Source organism: Camellia sinensis, chromosome 5 (assembly GCF_055761805.1).
Source record: "Camellia sinensis isolate YWXY chromosome 5, ASM5576180v1, whole genome shotgun sequence".
Lineage (NCBI taxonomy): Eukaryota > Viridiplantae > Streptophyta > Magnoliopsida > Ericales > Theaceae > Camellia > Camellia sinensis.
The window spans coordinates 217,126,128-217,143,265 of record NC_138965.1 but is presented as its reverse complement, the minus strand read 5'-3'; the positions used below and the strand labels follow the sequence as shown (position 1 = coordinate 217,143,265).

The window sequence follows — 17,138 nt, the reverse complement described above, 5'->3', positions numbered from 1 at the left end:
AATTGAAGATACCATTGTTTAATTTCAATGGCAAAATTGTCAATTTAATAAAATATAAGCTAATTTGACAAAAATAAATGTCAATTTTTTTTTTTTTTTTTAAAAAATTATTTTTATCCACAAATGATAAAATTATATAAAATTAATAAAAATTAATAAAAATTACATGATTAATTTTAAAAAATTAATTTTACATGATCATCATTCAAACACATAATAAAAATTAATTTGGTAAAAAAAATAAATAAATGTCTAAAAGATTTATCAATTTTGCATAATTTTATTTTTAGTGTGTAGAATAATTTTTAAAAATTCAAAAATATTTGTTTGACATTTATTTTTGTCAAATTAATTTATATTTTATCAAATTGACGATTTTACCCTTGAAAAATTTAATAATATTTTCAATTGTCCTTATTTGGAACAAGATTCAAAATTCAGGGTCAAATGTGTTACAATTGAAAAATCAGGGACCAAAGTAACACAAGGCCTAAACTATAGGGACTATTAGTGTAATTCACCAAAAAAAAAAAAATCATATTTTCAAAACCCCCTCATAATTATAAAGTCTTGTATAAAGGACAAAAAATTTCAAATTTATATTTTGTGTGACAAATTTACCCCTTTACACACTCTCTATCTTTCTTCTCTTTCTCTCCATCAGTTTGTCATCTCTTTCTCAGCTTTTTCTTTTTCTTTCTCTATCTCTTTCTAAGAGCTCTCTACCTCTACCACCACCACCATCTACACCACCACCACCACCATCACCATCTCTACTACTACGACTACCATGACTACCATCGTTTCTACTACCTCCGTTGTCTCCACCAACACCGTCTCAACCATTGATGATGTTCGCTACCGCCACTGCCACCGCCACCGCCACTACCGTTTCACCACTAGCATCTCAACCATCAACGCAATTCGATGCCACCATCGTCATCCTTAGCATTCAAGACTTCAGATCTAAGATTGATGAACTTAAATTTGAGATCTATCATCTCAGATCTATATTATCTCCATCTTTTTTTTTTTTGTCTCCTCATCATGCTCTGTTTTTCAGACAGTGTCTGGTTTGAACCAGATCTAAGGCAATATATGCTCTCTCTATCTCTCTATGTTTTTCTCTAGTATGTTATTTGTTTTTGTTTGACAGAATGAGAGTAAAATTTTACTCTGGTATGTGCTCTGTTTTTGTTTGATAGAATGAGAGTAAATTTTTACTCTGGTATGTGCTCTGTTTTTGTTTGATAAAATGAAAGGAAAATTTTACCTCTAAGGCAATATATGTGTTTATCGATGTAAAATTTTATTTTGAAGTATAATAAATTTTACTCTGAAATATACTGTGAGGATGACTTTACAGGAGAATTGATATATATATATATATATATATATATGATGGTAGTATAGTAAAAAAAAGTAAATTTTAAAATATTAAAAAAATTTGAAAAAATCTATATAATTCTTGTCATTTTAAAAAACAAATTAGACAGTAAAAACTCCATCTTCAAATCCCCAACTATTAAACAAGACAAGTCCTCATCACCGAAATTAATCCCTTTTCTTGAAAATCTGATATCACCCAAGTGAGGCCCACACATCCTCGTGTCTGAAGCCAACGGTTCTAAAATGCTCAAAAGGTCACCATCTCTTCAAAATTTTAAATTTGTTGGGTGGCTTAGAGCATATATGTCCAACCTAGCTAATTGTCATATGGGTGTCTTATTCAGTTAGATTATTATTGGATTAATTACACATGAACTTCTTCAATTAGTATCAAATGTTATTCTATCGGAGTGTTGGGCCAAAAGTCCAATTTTAAATTTTGTTTAGTAAGAAGTCCAATCGCTTAATTAACTTGTTCATAAGAACAAGTTTATGCTAAATAACCAAAATATCCTCGATATATGTATATACATGGTTTGCACTATGTAAACACAAAAAAGGCTTCCCCTCTCTCTCCTCCCCCCTCACTGTCTCTCTCTCTAGATTTTGCCTCAAATCGGCGATTCCACTCAGCGATCAACAGAATGAAGAAGCTCCATAGCTCAGCTCTCTCTCTCTCTCTCTATCTCTATCTCGTCTCCGTCGTTAGATCGTCATCCTCTGTCGACGACAGATCTGTTACCAATAAAAAAATCAACAAATAAATTAAGGGATAAAATTAGAAATAAAATGTTATTCAAAACAAGTAAAAGCATCTCTCACCAAACTATTTCACAAATGGTAGATCTCTCATTAATAAAAAAAATACATTAAACCTAATTCCTTAGACACGCTCTAAATTGAATTTATTACTAATTTTCTCATTCTATCTTTCTTAATTTTAGAATTGTATGTTAAGAATACTTCAGTTATAAATTTATATCACTTTCACCTTTTTAAAAAGAGGCATTTGTATAATTTTTTTAATGTATAATTAAAGAATTTAAACACGATCCAATAAAGGCGAGGAACTCTTAATTTTACCGTGCATATAATTCAATGTGTATATTATCAATTCTTCAAAATTTCTCTTGTACTTTCAATGTGTTTTTAGGCACACAATGGTGCCTTGAGTTTTTTTGGAGTTTCAAGATTTTTCCGACATCATACAATTCAGAACATGAATTTTGAGGACAAATGATCCATGATTTTAAAAGAAACTCATCTTCTAATTTTTTAGCTTTTTATTTTTTAAACTTATTTAACTATTTTTACCTTAAAAAACTTTAATCACAAGTTACAACAAACATTTAACAAATTTTTTTTTTTTAAAAAAAAGAAGCAATAAATAATTCTAAAAGTTGGACCAAAAATTTCTGTAGTCTCATGCATTCACTGTTGATAGTTGGTAAGGCATGAGAATAAATAAATAAATTGAACCGCTATTTCATACATATAGCTGTATGTTGCAAGTCATTGCTGTCGTCAATGCGTCGTCGTTTCTCTCTTTGTCTTGAGCTTTTTATATATTACAATCTTGACATCCATTTGTGCTTCAATCAATAAAAAGTACTTATAAATGTCAAGTTCAATTATCTCAAACTCTGCTTTTAGTTCAAAGACCCATAACATCAGTTTCACTGTAAGTAGATTCATAATCATGGGAAGAAACTTTGAAGAACAGATTGCTCTCAATGAAGAATCTAAGGTCTGCTTTTCCCTCTTCTGAATTTTTTTTTTTTTTTTTTTTTTTTTTTCCCTTTTCTTCCAAAAATAAGTTTTTAATTTTGTTTTGAAGCATCCATCACTCCCTTTAGAGGTAGTGAATTTATATATATATATATATATATATTTTCTGTTTATAGAAATTTTTGAAAGCGAAAATAATAAGCAAACATGTTTTTGTTTTCAACTTCCTTATACCTTCTGTTAATGGTTAATCTATTTTTTTGGATACAAGATTTATAATAGTTTTAACTTTTTTATAATATGATCAGGATGTTGAAGAAGGTGAAATGGGAGAACAGCTATTGGCTTCTGCACCCAAATCACCAGCTCAAACTAGCAGACCAAGTAGCATGGTTTTCAAGGTATATTCTCCAGTAATTTACTTCAGTTTGCGTTTGTATATAATTTGTGTAAATGAGAGGAAATTAATTCTATTTTTCTTTAATAAACTCAAAATCCAAACATAGCTTTATGCTTACATTTTTTTTGCTTTGATTTTTTAAAGAATTTCAACACAATGAAAAGAGAGGTGAAAACAATCACAAAAATATGAAAGTGCAAATGAAATTTGGAGCACCTGATCATTTGTCTCACTCTCTCCCATGTACCTTATCAACGATGGGACAAAGAATAAGATAAATGATCTCATGCTTGAAATTTGTACTCCGGTACAAGCCAAACTAGGATTTCATTATCTAAGGAGCCAAAAGAAAATTTATTTTTTTTCACCATATACGCAAATATACCTGTATATACAATATGATATATAATTATATGTACATAGAAAACAAGTTAAATACCATAAAAGTATTTTCTAATACGGTGAAGAAGTTTTTTGTGCAAAATAGAAAGAAATGCAAGATGAGAGAAGAATGAGCTATATATTTTTTATATTGGAGGTCATTTTATGTATAAAATAATATATATATTTTTAAAATTCTATAATAAACAGTATTTTTCACATAACAGAGAGCTATGTCTTCTCTTAATTCTGTCCCTGGGTAGAAGTAGGAGTACAATTTTTGCTTGCAACAGGGCATGACACCACCAGCACTTCTGTAATTATTTTCACTTTTCCACTAATTTGCAGTTTCCCCCTTGATTTTTCATCTCTAATGTTGCATTTGCGTTGATCAACCATTTGTTGTACTAAAATTGATTTCTAAAAACAGAAAGCACATACAGTAATTCCAGCCCACTTGATAGCTGAAGCAATCTCAACCCTCCATGGCCTAGACCTAAGATGGTCTGGCCCAATCACCCTAAGTGAGATGCAATATGTACAACAATATGTCTTTGCCAAGTACCCAGAATACAGCAATGGCCTAGTTGAAGAAGCTGATAACATTGATCTCTACACTCTGTGTGTCAATGAAGAGTCCTCCGAGACTACTCAGCCCGACGAAAAGCCCAAAAACACAGGTCCAAGAGACTCATCTTCACCGTCCTTCAACGCCAGCCTCTCCGACCTTGACAGAACCCCATTGGAGCCTTCAAGATTGCTCGACATCCTCACGAAGAAATCGTCGTTTCAAGGCAATTTTATGTCAATCCCAGAGATACAAGTCAGGAACAGAGCTTTGCAGCAATGTGGGCTGAATGAAGATGAGTACTTGGTCATTTTCACACCAACTTTGAAAGAGGCCATGATGATGATTGGTGAATCATACCCTTTTTTCAGGGGAAACTACTATATGACCGTTATAGGCGAAGAACACGATTTCATAAGGGAGTTTGTAGGTTATAAGTGAAACAATAATTTGAGAGAGTGATAGAGGATTGAGAGAGAGAGAAATATCCACTGAATTATTCAGTTATTGTGTGTATTATTAGGAGATTTACACTCTCTTTTATAGAGAGGAAAAGCTACAAAAAGCTACATAGGGTGCCACCAATTTGCACCGAAAGAAGAAAGGTAATGGGAACATTCATTATGACTAACACTAACTATCATATTCTAATAGTACTGATATACACTAACCTTTATACAATAATAAACTAACTAACACTACAATAATAAACTAACATCCCCCCGCAAACTCAAGGAGGGAAAGCATCAACCAAGTTGAGTTTGGAAACAAGATCATGAAAGCGGCCAGGAGGATGAGCTTTAGTGAAGATATCAGCGGGTTGATCGACTGAGGCAATAGAAAGAAGATGAACAGTTCCACAGGTGACATGCTGGCGAATAAAATGACAATCAATCTCAATATGTTTGGTGCGATCATGAAAAACATCATTGTGAGCAATCTGAATGGCACTCTGATTGTCACAGTAGAGAGGGGTAGGAGCAGATGAAGAAACACCCATATCAGCAAGGAGCCAGCGAAGCCAGAGAAGTTCCTGAGTAGTATCAGCAAGAGCTCGGTATTCAGCTTCGGTGCTAGAGCGGGCAGTGAGGGATTGTTTTTTGCTACGCCAAGCAAGAAGAGAATCCCCTAAGAAGAAACAGAATCCCGTGGTGGAGCGTCGATCCGTAGGATCCCCAGCCCAATCAGCATCGGAAAAGGCACGTAGGTCAAGAGAGGAAGAAGCCGAGAAGTGAAGACCATGGAACATAGTGCCTTTGAGGTAGCGAAGGATACGGAGTAGAGCAGTATAGTGGGGAGTGCGAGGAGCCGACATGTACTGACTGACAATGTGAACAGCATAGGCAATGTCAGGACGAGTGACTGTGAGATAGACAAGACTGCCGACGAGCTGGCGATAAAGAGTAGCATCAGAGAGAAGAGTCCCATCGAGAGGAGTGAGACGAATCTGAGGATCAACCGGAGTAGAGGCAGTTTTGCAATCAGTAAGACCAGCTCGAGCCAGAAGATCGGATACATATTTGGCCTGGGACAAATAGGAACCAGTAGAATCATGAGAGACTTCAAGGCCTAAGAAGTAGTTAAGAGTACCAAGGTCCTTCATCTCAAACTGTTGGTGGAGAAATTGTTTGAGGTGGAGAATACCAGCTTGATCATCACCAGTGATAATCATATCATCCACATACAGAAGAAGAAGAGTAGTACCATGAGAAGTAGTCCGTATAAAAAGAGCAGAGTCATAGGAGCTAGAGGTGAATCCAAAGTCATGAATGGTAGAACTGAACTTAGCAAACCAAGCACGAGGCGCTTGCTTGAGACCATAAAGAGCACGCTGTAGTTTGCAAACCTGATGAGGTTGAAAAGTAGACCCAGGTGGAGGTTGCATGTAGACCTCTTCAAGAAGATGACCATTGAGGAAAGCATTTTTGACATCCATCTGAAAGAGCCCCCAGTGGCGAGCAGTAGCAACAGCAAGTAAACTGCGAACAGAGGTAAGCCGAGCAACAGGAGAGAATGTCTCCTCATAATCAATGCCATATTCTTGGTTGAAACCCTTGGCAACAAGACGAGCTTTGTAGCGTTCAATAGAGCCATCAGAATGTGTTTTGATTTTGTAAACCCATTTGCAGCCAATCGCAGTCTTGCCAGGAGGAAGATCAACAAGATCCCAAGTATGAGCTTTGTCCAAGGCATGGAGTTCATCAGTCATAGCTTGCTGCCAAAGAGGATTAGTACAAGCCTCACGATAGGAGGTAGGTTCATAAGTAGAGAAGGCAGCAGATCCAACAATATAATCACGGAGATGGATAGGAGGTTGAGTTACCCGGCGTGGTCGACCCGTAGGAGGATCGGTGGGAGGAAGAGCCAGTGGAGAAGGAGGTGTGGCAACAAGAGGTAGACCTTCAGATAGAGCAGGCTGGACAGGATCAGGGGTGAGCAAGGGCGTCTCGATGGAGGAGGAACCTGTATCAAAATCAGCAGAGAAAAGATCGATGGAAGGATTAGTAAACAATGCAGTAGTGGAAAGTCCGGGTAAGTGAAAGGAGGATAGCGAGGAAAACATTTGGTGTTCCCAGAAAACGACATGGCGGGAGATACGAAGACGTTTAGAGAGAGGATCCCAACAGCGAAAGCCTTTATGTTCAATGCCATACCCAAGAAAGCAACAAAGACGAGAGCGAGGTTCAAGCTTGGTGTGTTCATGGGATTGAAGTAGAACAAAACAAGCAGAGCCAAAAACCCGGAGATTGGCGTAAGGAGGGGGAGTGCCATGCAGACGTTCAAAGGGAGTTTGATTATGGATGACAGGGGTAGGAGCACAGTTGATAGTGTAAACAGCAGTGAGGGCAGCTTCTCCCCAAAAGTTTTCAGGACAGGAAGAAGAGAGAAGGAGAGCGCGAGTAGTGTCAAGAATATGTCTATGTTTCCGTTCAGCGCGGCCATTTTGCTGGGACGTGCCAGCACAGGAACGATGAGGCAGTGTACCATGATGCTGAAGAAAAGAAAGGAAATCTGAATCCCGATATTCCATAGCATTGTCAGAGCGAAAAATTTTGATGGTTTTGGAGAATTGGGTGTGAACCATTTGTGCAAATCGATAATAAATGTGTTTTAGTTCAGACCTATTTTTCATGAGAAAAAGCCAAGTAAACCGGGAAAAATCATCAATAAAAACAACAAAATAGCGGGATCCCCCCATAGTAGTAGTAGAGGAGGGCCCCCAAATATCCGAATGTATAAGATCAAAAGGGGCAAGAGAAACAGAAGTACTCTTATTAAATGATAAAGCAGGTTGTTTAGCAAGTTGACAGGGTATACAATCGAAATTATCGGGAATTACATGACCCAACTGTCCACTAGAAACCAAATACCTTAAACGAGTAACAGAAATATGCCCTAAGCGACAATGCCAAAGATGAAAGGGAGATAATAAGGAAGTAGATGCAGGAGCAGCAATCTGAGGAGAGGCAGGAACATGAAGGTGAATGAGTTCATAGAGACGTCCACGCTTACGGCCGATCCCAATAGTCTGCCCCGTCTGAGGGTCCTGTACCAAACAATCAGTAGCAGAAAAGGTGACAGTTAGACCAAGTTCACATAATTGACCAATGGAAATAAGGTTTAAGGTAAGAGCAGGGATATGATAAACGTGAGGTAGAGATAAAGAAGAGGTGGAAACAGTACCAACATGACGAACAGACATGAGGGAACCATCAGCAGTATGTATTGAGGGAATATGAGGAGATGAAGATAAGGAAGAAAAGATAGTAGAACTGGAGGTCATATGATTACAACAGGCAGAGTCAAAATACCAAGAGGAGTTACCTGGGATTACAGACAAAGCAGTAGGAGGAGGTGTACCAGATGAGGAGAGAAGTTGTTTGAGCATGGCCTCTACATCCGTTGGAGAAAAGTGAGGGGTAGATGGAGCAGGTGACTCAGAGAACCCTGCAGAGGGGGCAGTGTCAGTGTGATGAGACTGATTCCCGGAAGCAGCAGCAGCAGTGTGATAAGACTGATTCCCGGAAGCAGAAGTAGCAGTGTGATGAGACTGGTTGCCGGAACGATGAAAACTTCCCCGGGAAGAGCCACCGCGAGAGGAGTGGCTATTGGAGGATGAGCGGGATGGATTGCGAAAACAATCCTGTTGCAGATGACCAGGACCAAGTTTGTTGCAGTAGCGGCAGGATCTGACGGGGCAATTGACCAGGAGATGGGTTGAAGGAAGGCCCCGATTCTGACAATAGAGGCAAGCAGTTGTCCGCTGGGTAAATGATGGCCGGGACGGAGGAGTGGCAAGAACAGAGTCCACATGATGAGTTTGAAGAGTACCTAGACGAGTCTCCTCTGATAGCAACTCGGAAATGGCTTGTTCAAGAGTGGGCAAGGGATGGCGATGAAGCAGAGAGGCACGTACGGGCTCAAAAGAGAGGGTAAGAGCCATGAGAAATTGCACCAACCTTTGCTGGTTGCGATGGTTAGTAAATAAAACTGCATCTTCGGGGTCATGCCAGGTTGGTTCTGAAAGAGCAAGCTGATCCCAAACAGAGTATATTTGAGAAAGGAAGTCATTAATAGACTGAGTGGATTCTTGGCGCATGCGGTGAAGTTGGTTCTGAAGTTGATATTGATGGGCAAGACCAGTAGTCTGGTATCGGTCTTTCAAAAAATCCCAGATGTCTTTCGCAGGAGTAGTTACAGAGTCAAGCTGAAAGCGGCCAAATTGAAGACTGATAGAGGTAACAGAGGTATTACGAAACCAGGTAATGATTTGGTAATTCTTACTGTCCCATTCCTCAAGTCGGTCTTCATAAGTAGCAGTATGAACAGTAGTTTCAGTAGTGGCACTTTCTTTGACTGGTTTAGTCACATCCCCGGTGACAATTCGCCAGAGCTTTTTGCCTTTAAGAAAGGAAGACATGGCTTGGGCCCACAGAACATAGTTTGAACCATTCAGAATAACGGAAATGGGATGGGAGGTGTCAAGACGATCCATAATACTAGTTAAGTAGGATTAAAGCAACAGGAAGAGACCTGTAGGAGCAAAATTTGGTAAAACAGAGTGTACCAGTGAGTCCGGAAGGTCGAAAATAGCCAGAAAAGGCTGCTGGACAGAGATGATGTCAGCGATGATGTCAGCGGCGCACGTTAGCAGAGTGCAGGGAGGAGCACGTTAGCAGGAAGGCGGCGGCGCACGGTAGCAAACAGGCGCAGGCGCGGCGCACAATAGTCGTTTTGGCGCACACGGGTGCAATGTAGTGAAGCGGCGCACGAAAGACGCACAATAGCAGGCGCGGCGTACGGGAGTGGCAGGGCTGACGTCAGCCGCGGTTGTGTGGGCGCGTGGAGGCGCGTGGCGGAGGTGAGTAGCAACAGATGGCGCGTGCGGGCGCGTGTGAGAGTGGTGGCGGAGCTGGTGACGCGCTGAAGGTAAAGGCGGCGCGTGTGGGCGCGTGGAGGGTGTTCTGAGAACGGGCTAGGTGCCGTTGGAATCGTGAGAAAATTCCGAGCGATTTGATGTATGCCACTGTGTACGGGACTAAACACCAAAATCGAAAATTGCCAGAAATGTAATACTGGGCTCTGATACCATGAAACAATAATTTGAGAGAGTGATAGAGGATTGAGAGAGAGAGAAATATCCACTGAATTATTCAGTTATTGTGTGTATTATTAGGAGATTTACACTCTCTTTTATAGAGAGGAAAAGCTACAAAAAGCTACATAGGGTGCCACCAATTTGCACCGAAAGAAGAAAGGTAATGGGAACATTCATTATGACTAACACTAACTATCATATTCTAATAGTACTGATATACACTAACCTTTATACAATAATAAACTAACTAACACTACAATAATAAACTAACAATAAGGATTCAAAAGTTGTGGCAGCACCAGAAACATGGCTTGATTTGAGGATCAAAGGGTCACAACTGAGTCAATACTTTCGAAGGAAGTGTAAACATAGCCCAAAAGGCCTTTTCTCTTACCCAGCTGATGTGAAAGGTACGCGGTACTCTATGCATTGGATATCGGAGGCGCATAGGAACTTGTGGCACGTTCTTTTGGATGCTACCAGATTGGATGCTGAGAAGGACCGGTTGACTCTAGCACTCCACCGGCCTGACTTTGTTGCGTGCACAGTCGATAACACCCATAATCAGCCATCGAAGATTACCTGCCTATTAGTCAGGAGGAGATCATTCGACACCATGGCACCTTCACCTTAGATGAGCAATGATATACAGACAAAACTTTGTACAGAATTTTCATGCAGAATGATGTGATTTTTTTGGTTCCTTCATTTCTAATCAAAACATCTATTGTTGTTCTCATAGTTTTCAAAATGCCATTAACACATCATTCTGGATGTGTTTTCTGTATGAACTTTCTGTTTGTAAACATTTTCCCGCCTTAGATTAATGGCTAATTTGGTGTTTATTTAAGCTTTCTATACAATGTTTTCCTCTTGTTTTTCCTTGGAGGGGGAGAGTAGAGTCCTGTTTGATGATTTTTCTTGGGACCAAGAAGAAGGCATGACTAACGAGAATCCCCTCCGTTTTTTCCTTCTTTCTTTCTTTCTAGCTAAGACTAAATCCCCCTTTTCAAGTTAGCATAGTAATAACTCGAACAGACAGTTCAACGTTAAATAGTGAATTTTAAGATTAATAATAATTTAGATTCATTGCTAATAATAATTTAGAGAGGGGGAGGGTGGTTGGTGTGGTTTGAAACTAGCAATGAATTTTTATTTGCTATCTTTTGGAGCCTTTCAAAAACTTACCTGTTTGCCCCCTTAGAACGTCGTTAGCATTAGCCTACTAGAATTTGACCCAAAAGTTTCTCTCATATTTAAGGTAGTAATAAAAAAAGAGAAATAAAATCAGAATAAAAAAATAAGAAAAATATAAGTCGAGTTTAAGTCCTATTATTAGAGTTTATTTTAGTCCTGAAACCTAATTTATTTTTCTTTTCTTTTGGTTTTATCATCATTTTCCAACTAATAATGGCAACATTTTTGTTCAAAAATTTTAACAATTGACAACGAAGAAAGAAAGTTTGGTAAATATTTTTAGCAATAATTTTAAAATATTTTATAACAACACTAGTCTCTTCATGAATAAGGGCTCAATCCTTGGCCTGCCAAAAACTCAAATGGGCTGGCTGTATCATTGAATTCCGCACTGGTCCATCATGCTACACAGCATCAATACAATAGTGCTGATTAATTTTCACATAATATGAGACAAAAGATACGTTTCGCGTATGAAAGATAAAAGGATATACACTTAGGTATTCATAAATTTATTAAAGTATATATTCTTGCCTAAATTGTGTAATTAAATAAAATAAACAAATAAATAAATTTATATTTAATAAATTACAATACAGAACAAGAAAATATGTTGGAAATTACAACTAGACTCAACAGAAATACATAACAAGATAAAGCATAGAAAATATAGCCAATCGAAACCTGTGTAGTGCCATAGTCTCTTTAAAACAGATTCGCCACCTCATCGTGGGTACTGAAAGTCTGTCGGCATCTGTCTCTCAAAATACGACGATATGGAACTCGCTAACGCAGGAGCACCTTCTATTAGCTTCGGCAAACTGATAACGGAATTACTCTCTCACATAGGAGGAAAATATATAGGCAGACTGACTATATAATATAGAGGCAAAAAATTCTATGTCTAAAACCAAAGAGGATGTCTCCTTTTATATACAATGGGAGAGAGAGGAGCTTTTCTGCCACAAATGTAGAATTTAATTTATGCAAAACTGAAGAAGTAATGCAGGAAAATTGATGATGTAAATCACCATCTTAAGTATAGAGGTTACACACAATATAGACATGTGTGAAGCAGTAATGCAAAAAAAACTGATGGTGTAAATTACCATCTTAATTATAGATGTTACACACAATATAGACATGTGTGTATATCTGCAGCCACTAAATAAACTTGGCCCAAAAAGATTAGGTTGATGAACCACCAATTCGGTCCAGCCCAAACTTAACCCATTCCAGCAAACCTTAAGTCTCAAGATATACGGACCCGGTATGGGTACCCGGTATGGGTGGGCAGGCGACGAGTGTGTGGCAAGTTTTGCATAATTAACTTGGACCATAGTTTTGATCTAAGCCGACGAGTGTGTGGCAAGTTTTGCATAATTAACTTGGACCATAGTTTTGATCTAAGCCCATTCTTGAAGTATCTATAACTCCATTCTTTGAAAAAATTTGGATGCCCTAAAGGGTTCATGCCCTTATTAAAATCTTGAGGTTTAAATACTCATCAATGCTTTCGTCTATAATCAATGTGGGATTAGTAATTATACACAATTTTCAATATCTCATTCACGAGGCTAATTTTATGAGACAATTTCTCATTCAATTCTTAATGATTTTTTGTTCTTCTTTTTATGGTGTAAATATCTTCTTATAAAGAATCTCGATAGTGCTACATATACCAATTAGTGTACTAACTAGTATATCAATATTAGTTATGACATTATTATTGACCTCACTCATTATACAAATTACAAATATCCAAATATCTTAAATTATGCCACATCATCAATTGATACATTAGTTAGTATACTAATTAGTATATATAGCATTTTTCAAAGAATCTAAACTCATTTTATCTCACCTCAACTAATAGTTGAGAATTACTTTAATTTTACATTAAAATCATCATAAAATTATTATTTCCAACAGATATATGATAGAGATGGAACTCAATATATTATGCACCCTTATCAATAGCATATCTGATTCATATAATATTTTTTTTATAATTTTATAACATTAGTATACGACAAGCTGCACGTATACGACCCATCATTCATTGACATTTATGTTTCGTTTGGTGAAAATCATCTGGTTCGTAGAACAACTTTTTATTACCATTTAATATTTTACAACTATCCAATAATTTTTCATTGCATAAATTTATTTTTTTTAAAATATTGATAAAATTTATAATGATATATGAAGATTCAAAAAAATAATTGCAAGATTTAATGTATAAAAATATAGAGAGAATTGTATTATTGATAGATTGTATTGAATTGTGTATATTACAATTACAAGGATTCCTATTATATAGGAGTGTGTTTGGGAGTAGGTGGAGAGGTGGAGTAGGTGAAGTGGAGGTGGTAGTGGTGTAGTGGGTTAGGTTTAGTGGAGAGGTGGAGTAGGTGAAGTGGAGGTGGTAGTGGTGTAGTGGGTTAGGTTTAGTGGAGTAGGTGAGGTGGTAGTGGTGGTAGGTTTATGGTAAATTCTAACAGCCCCCCGCAAACTCAAGGAGGATAGAAACTAACCAACTTGAGTTTGAAGAGAGGAACAAAACAAGAAAATACATAAAAATAAAAATAAAAAAAGAATAGGAGACACTGTATGGTCGTGTCAGACCATTGGTGAAGACTGTATGGTTATGGCAGACCGATGTAGAAGACAGTTTATGGGGTTATGTCGGACCGGTGTAGAAGACAGTTTATGGGGTCATGTCGGACCGTTGTAGCAGACAATGTTGTGACATTTGTTGTGACAGTTTACGGAGTCTTGCTGGACCCTTGTAGAAACTAACCGGAATCAATGTCGGGACAGTTTACCGAGTCTTGTCGGACCCTTGTAGAAACTAACCGGAATCTATGTCGGGACAGTTTACAGAGTCTTGTCGGACCCTTGTAGAAACTAACCGGAATCTATGTCGGGACAGTTTACAGAGTCTTGTCGGACCCTTGTAGAAACTAACCGGAATCAATGTCGGGACAGTTTACAGAGTCTTGTCGGACCCACAAAGGAGCTAACCGGAATCAATGTCGGGACAGTTTACAGAGTCTTGTCGGACCCATAAAGGAGCTAACCGGAATCAATGTCGGGACAGTTTACAGAGTCTTGTCGGACCCATAAAGGAGCTAACCGGAATCAATGTCGGGACAGTTTACAGAGTCTTGTCGGACCCCTTAAAAAATCGCATCCTCAAAAGGTGCGCCCAATTCATAAAAAGGCGTGCCATCAAAAGGCGTGCCATCAAAAGACGTGCCATCAAAAGGCATGTCCACTTTATCAAAAGATGTGCCATGAAAAGGCGTGCCAGTTTGTCGGGCGTCAAGAGGCGCGCGATGCGCGTGGCAGCCTCGGCTATTTAATCAAGACGAAGGCAGAGGCTGAGGCTGAGAAAAAACTGAGAGAAACCTCTGAAAAATCCTTCGTGTTGCTGAGAAAGATAGTTCCGTTTGCGGAGAGAGATAGTCTGTAATACTCTGTTGCCCAGAAAATAGTCTGTAACACTTTGTTGCCCAGAAAATGGCCTCGTCTTCCCGGAGTCTGCTCACCCTCTTTCCCGACCTCAACGAGTCAACAAGAGAGAGAACTGGAGCGGTAGCACTGGAACCTCAACCGAGTGCCCCGGAGTTTACTCCGCTGAACTTTCCGATGCGGTCTGTGGAGCAAAGAATGGCAGTGCAGTCGGATGTGGAAGCAAATCAGTATACTCTGAAGGCATGTGTGGAAAGCATGACGGCGGTCACAAATTTGTCGAACCGGCTGCAGAGTAGGACAAATGAGGTGCAGCATTTAAACTCCCAGCTGGCTCTGCTCCAACGCATGTATAAGGATGCGCGAGCAGAGATAAGCGTGCTAAGGGCAGAAAACAAGGAGCTGAAGCGGAAGGCCACCGTGATGTTCCGATTTGGAGGGCCGCCATATACTGCAGTGGAGGAGCAGGGAGTAGTGATCGTGCCCAGTGGAGTGGGAAACACGGAGGCAGCACCGGCAAGGGCCGCCCAGGACGGAGGCAAGAAGAAAAGACCGGCGGCAGAGTAGAGAAGAAAAATCCCACCTGTGAATGTGGTTGTTTCTTTGTATTTTTTTTTTTTTTTTTTTTTTTTTTTTTTTTTTTTTTTTTTGTATGTTGAAACATGGTGATTGGGATGAGTCCCGACATGAATAAAATGAGTTTGGTGTGCAGATCTTCCTCTGCGCTTTTTTTTTTTTTTTTTTTGAAAATAATAATAATAAAAAAATAAAAATAAAAATAAAAATAAAATGAAGTGTTGGAAGCCAGTGGAATCAATGAAGGCTAGTATAATATATTTGAGTGGGAAAAAGAATGATGGGTATGTGGATTATATAATAAAATAAAAGTGGGTGGATGATATGGTGCAGAGTGGCATGTATTGGTGCCTGGCACCCTGTCCGAGAATCATGCACTGGTGGGGCAAAAGTGGGTGGTGGATGACCCAAAGTGAATTGGCATGCTCTGCGTAACAGTTGCAACCCCAGTTCCACCACTGGTGCCAAAAAGAGAACCCTGAGACTGAGAATAACAATAATCTTCACATTAACCCATATAACCGTGGGTGATGGCCAAGAAACCAATTACCTGCAACATTAATGTCTTACTTCTTCCGGTTCTTGTGTTTTACTTTGACAATTTTTCGACCAGACTAGTCAGTGGTCGCACCAGAACCCAATGAAAAGCTGTCTCCAGCACCAAATTCTAGACTACCCGATGACTGAAATAGAGATGGATTTTGCGGAGCGCTCTGATTTGGTTGTTGGCTACCAAATTGAAAGGCGAGCCCTGGCGATGGAGCGGTTGAACCAAACATCATAGGGGCACTGTTGGTAGCAGCAACAGAAATCGAGGATGCTCCAAAGGAGAACCCAGTTGACAGAGACGCAGAACTAAATGTTGAGTTAAATGAAGGCTTGGTGGGCTGCCAAGTGGAATTAAATAAGCTTGAAGTGGCACCACTGGTGCTAATGGAGTTCGTCTCCGAAGAGGAAGCTGAAGAACTGAGACCAAAAACAGTGCTTGAGCCAAACACATTAGGAGTTGTCGAAGAACCAAATACAGAACTACTAGTGAAGAAGAAATGAAGGAAATTTGGGTTTGTCCGGCGGGCGGCCAAGGCGAGATTGCCGCCCGCCGGTGAAGCGGAATTACTAAGTTGTTTAACCTTGCTCTGATACCATGCAAGATTTAATGTATAAAAATATAGAGAGAATTGTATTATTGATAGATTGTATTGAATTGTGTATATTACAATTACAAGGATTCCTATTATATAGGAGTGTGTTTGGGAGTAGGTGGAGAGGTGGAGTAGGTGAAGTGGAGGTGGTAGTGGTGTAGTGGGTTAGGTTTAGTGGAGAGGTGGAGTAGGTGAAGTGGAGGTGGTAGTGGTGTAGTGGGTTAGGTTTAGTGGAGTAGGTGAGGTGGTAGTGGTGGTAGGTTTATGGTAAATTCTAACATAATAATTTTTTTTCTATCATGTAATTATAATGAAATATTTTCATTATCTATTCAATAATTATAATTTTTTTTCCTGAATTAAAAATAAAATAAAATTCATTACAGTGGATCAGAAAGGAGCATAGACATCCGAACCAAATCTCACTGAAGATAGTCCTTAGCGGACTGGGCTTCGTTTGGTTTTTTTGGTCTTAGTTTAATAATTGAAAAAATTACTTATAAGTCCTGTTTGAAATATGTGTATAGTATTTAATCTAACAATTTTTTGAATAGATCCAAAAGTCTTACTTTTCCTTTCTCTCTCTCTGCTTTTTGCTTCATTCTTTATGGTTTTTTTTTTATTATTATTATTATTATTTTTTTTTTACGTTTTCCTCTCATTTTCTTTGTCATAGACGAC

General features: G+C 38.6%; 1 protein-coding gene and 1 long non-coding RNA gene across 2 annotated transcripts; both read left to right on the top strand.

Moving 5' to 3' along the window:
- Positions 1–2,885: 2,885 nt before the first annotated feature.
- LOC114293503 (uncharacterized) lies at positions 2,886–4,924 on the top strand. The gene is made up of 3 exons (XM_028237582.2): positions 2,886–3,136; positions 3,426–3,518; positions 4,329–4,924. Exons 1-3 carry the CDS (start codon positions 3,008–3,010, stop codon positions 4,905–4,907), a joined length of 801 nt encoding a protein of 266 aa, XP_028093383.2. The 5' UTR covers positions 2,886–3,007; the 3' UTR covers positions 4,908–4,924.
- An 8,555-nt stretch (positions 4,925–13,479) lies between these two features.
- LOC145791200 (uncharacterized) lies at positions 13,480–16,496 on the top strand. The gene is made up of 2 exons (XR_014331075.1): positions 13,480–13,611; positions 16,467–16,496. It is a non-coding gene; the product is annotated as an uncharacterized LOC145791200 (long non-coding RNA).
- Positions 16,497–17,138: the final 642 nt, after the last annotated feature.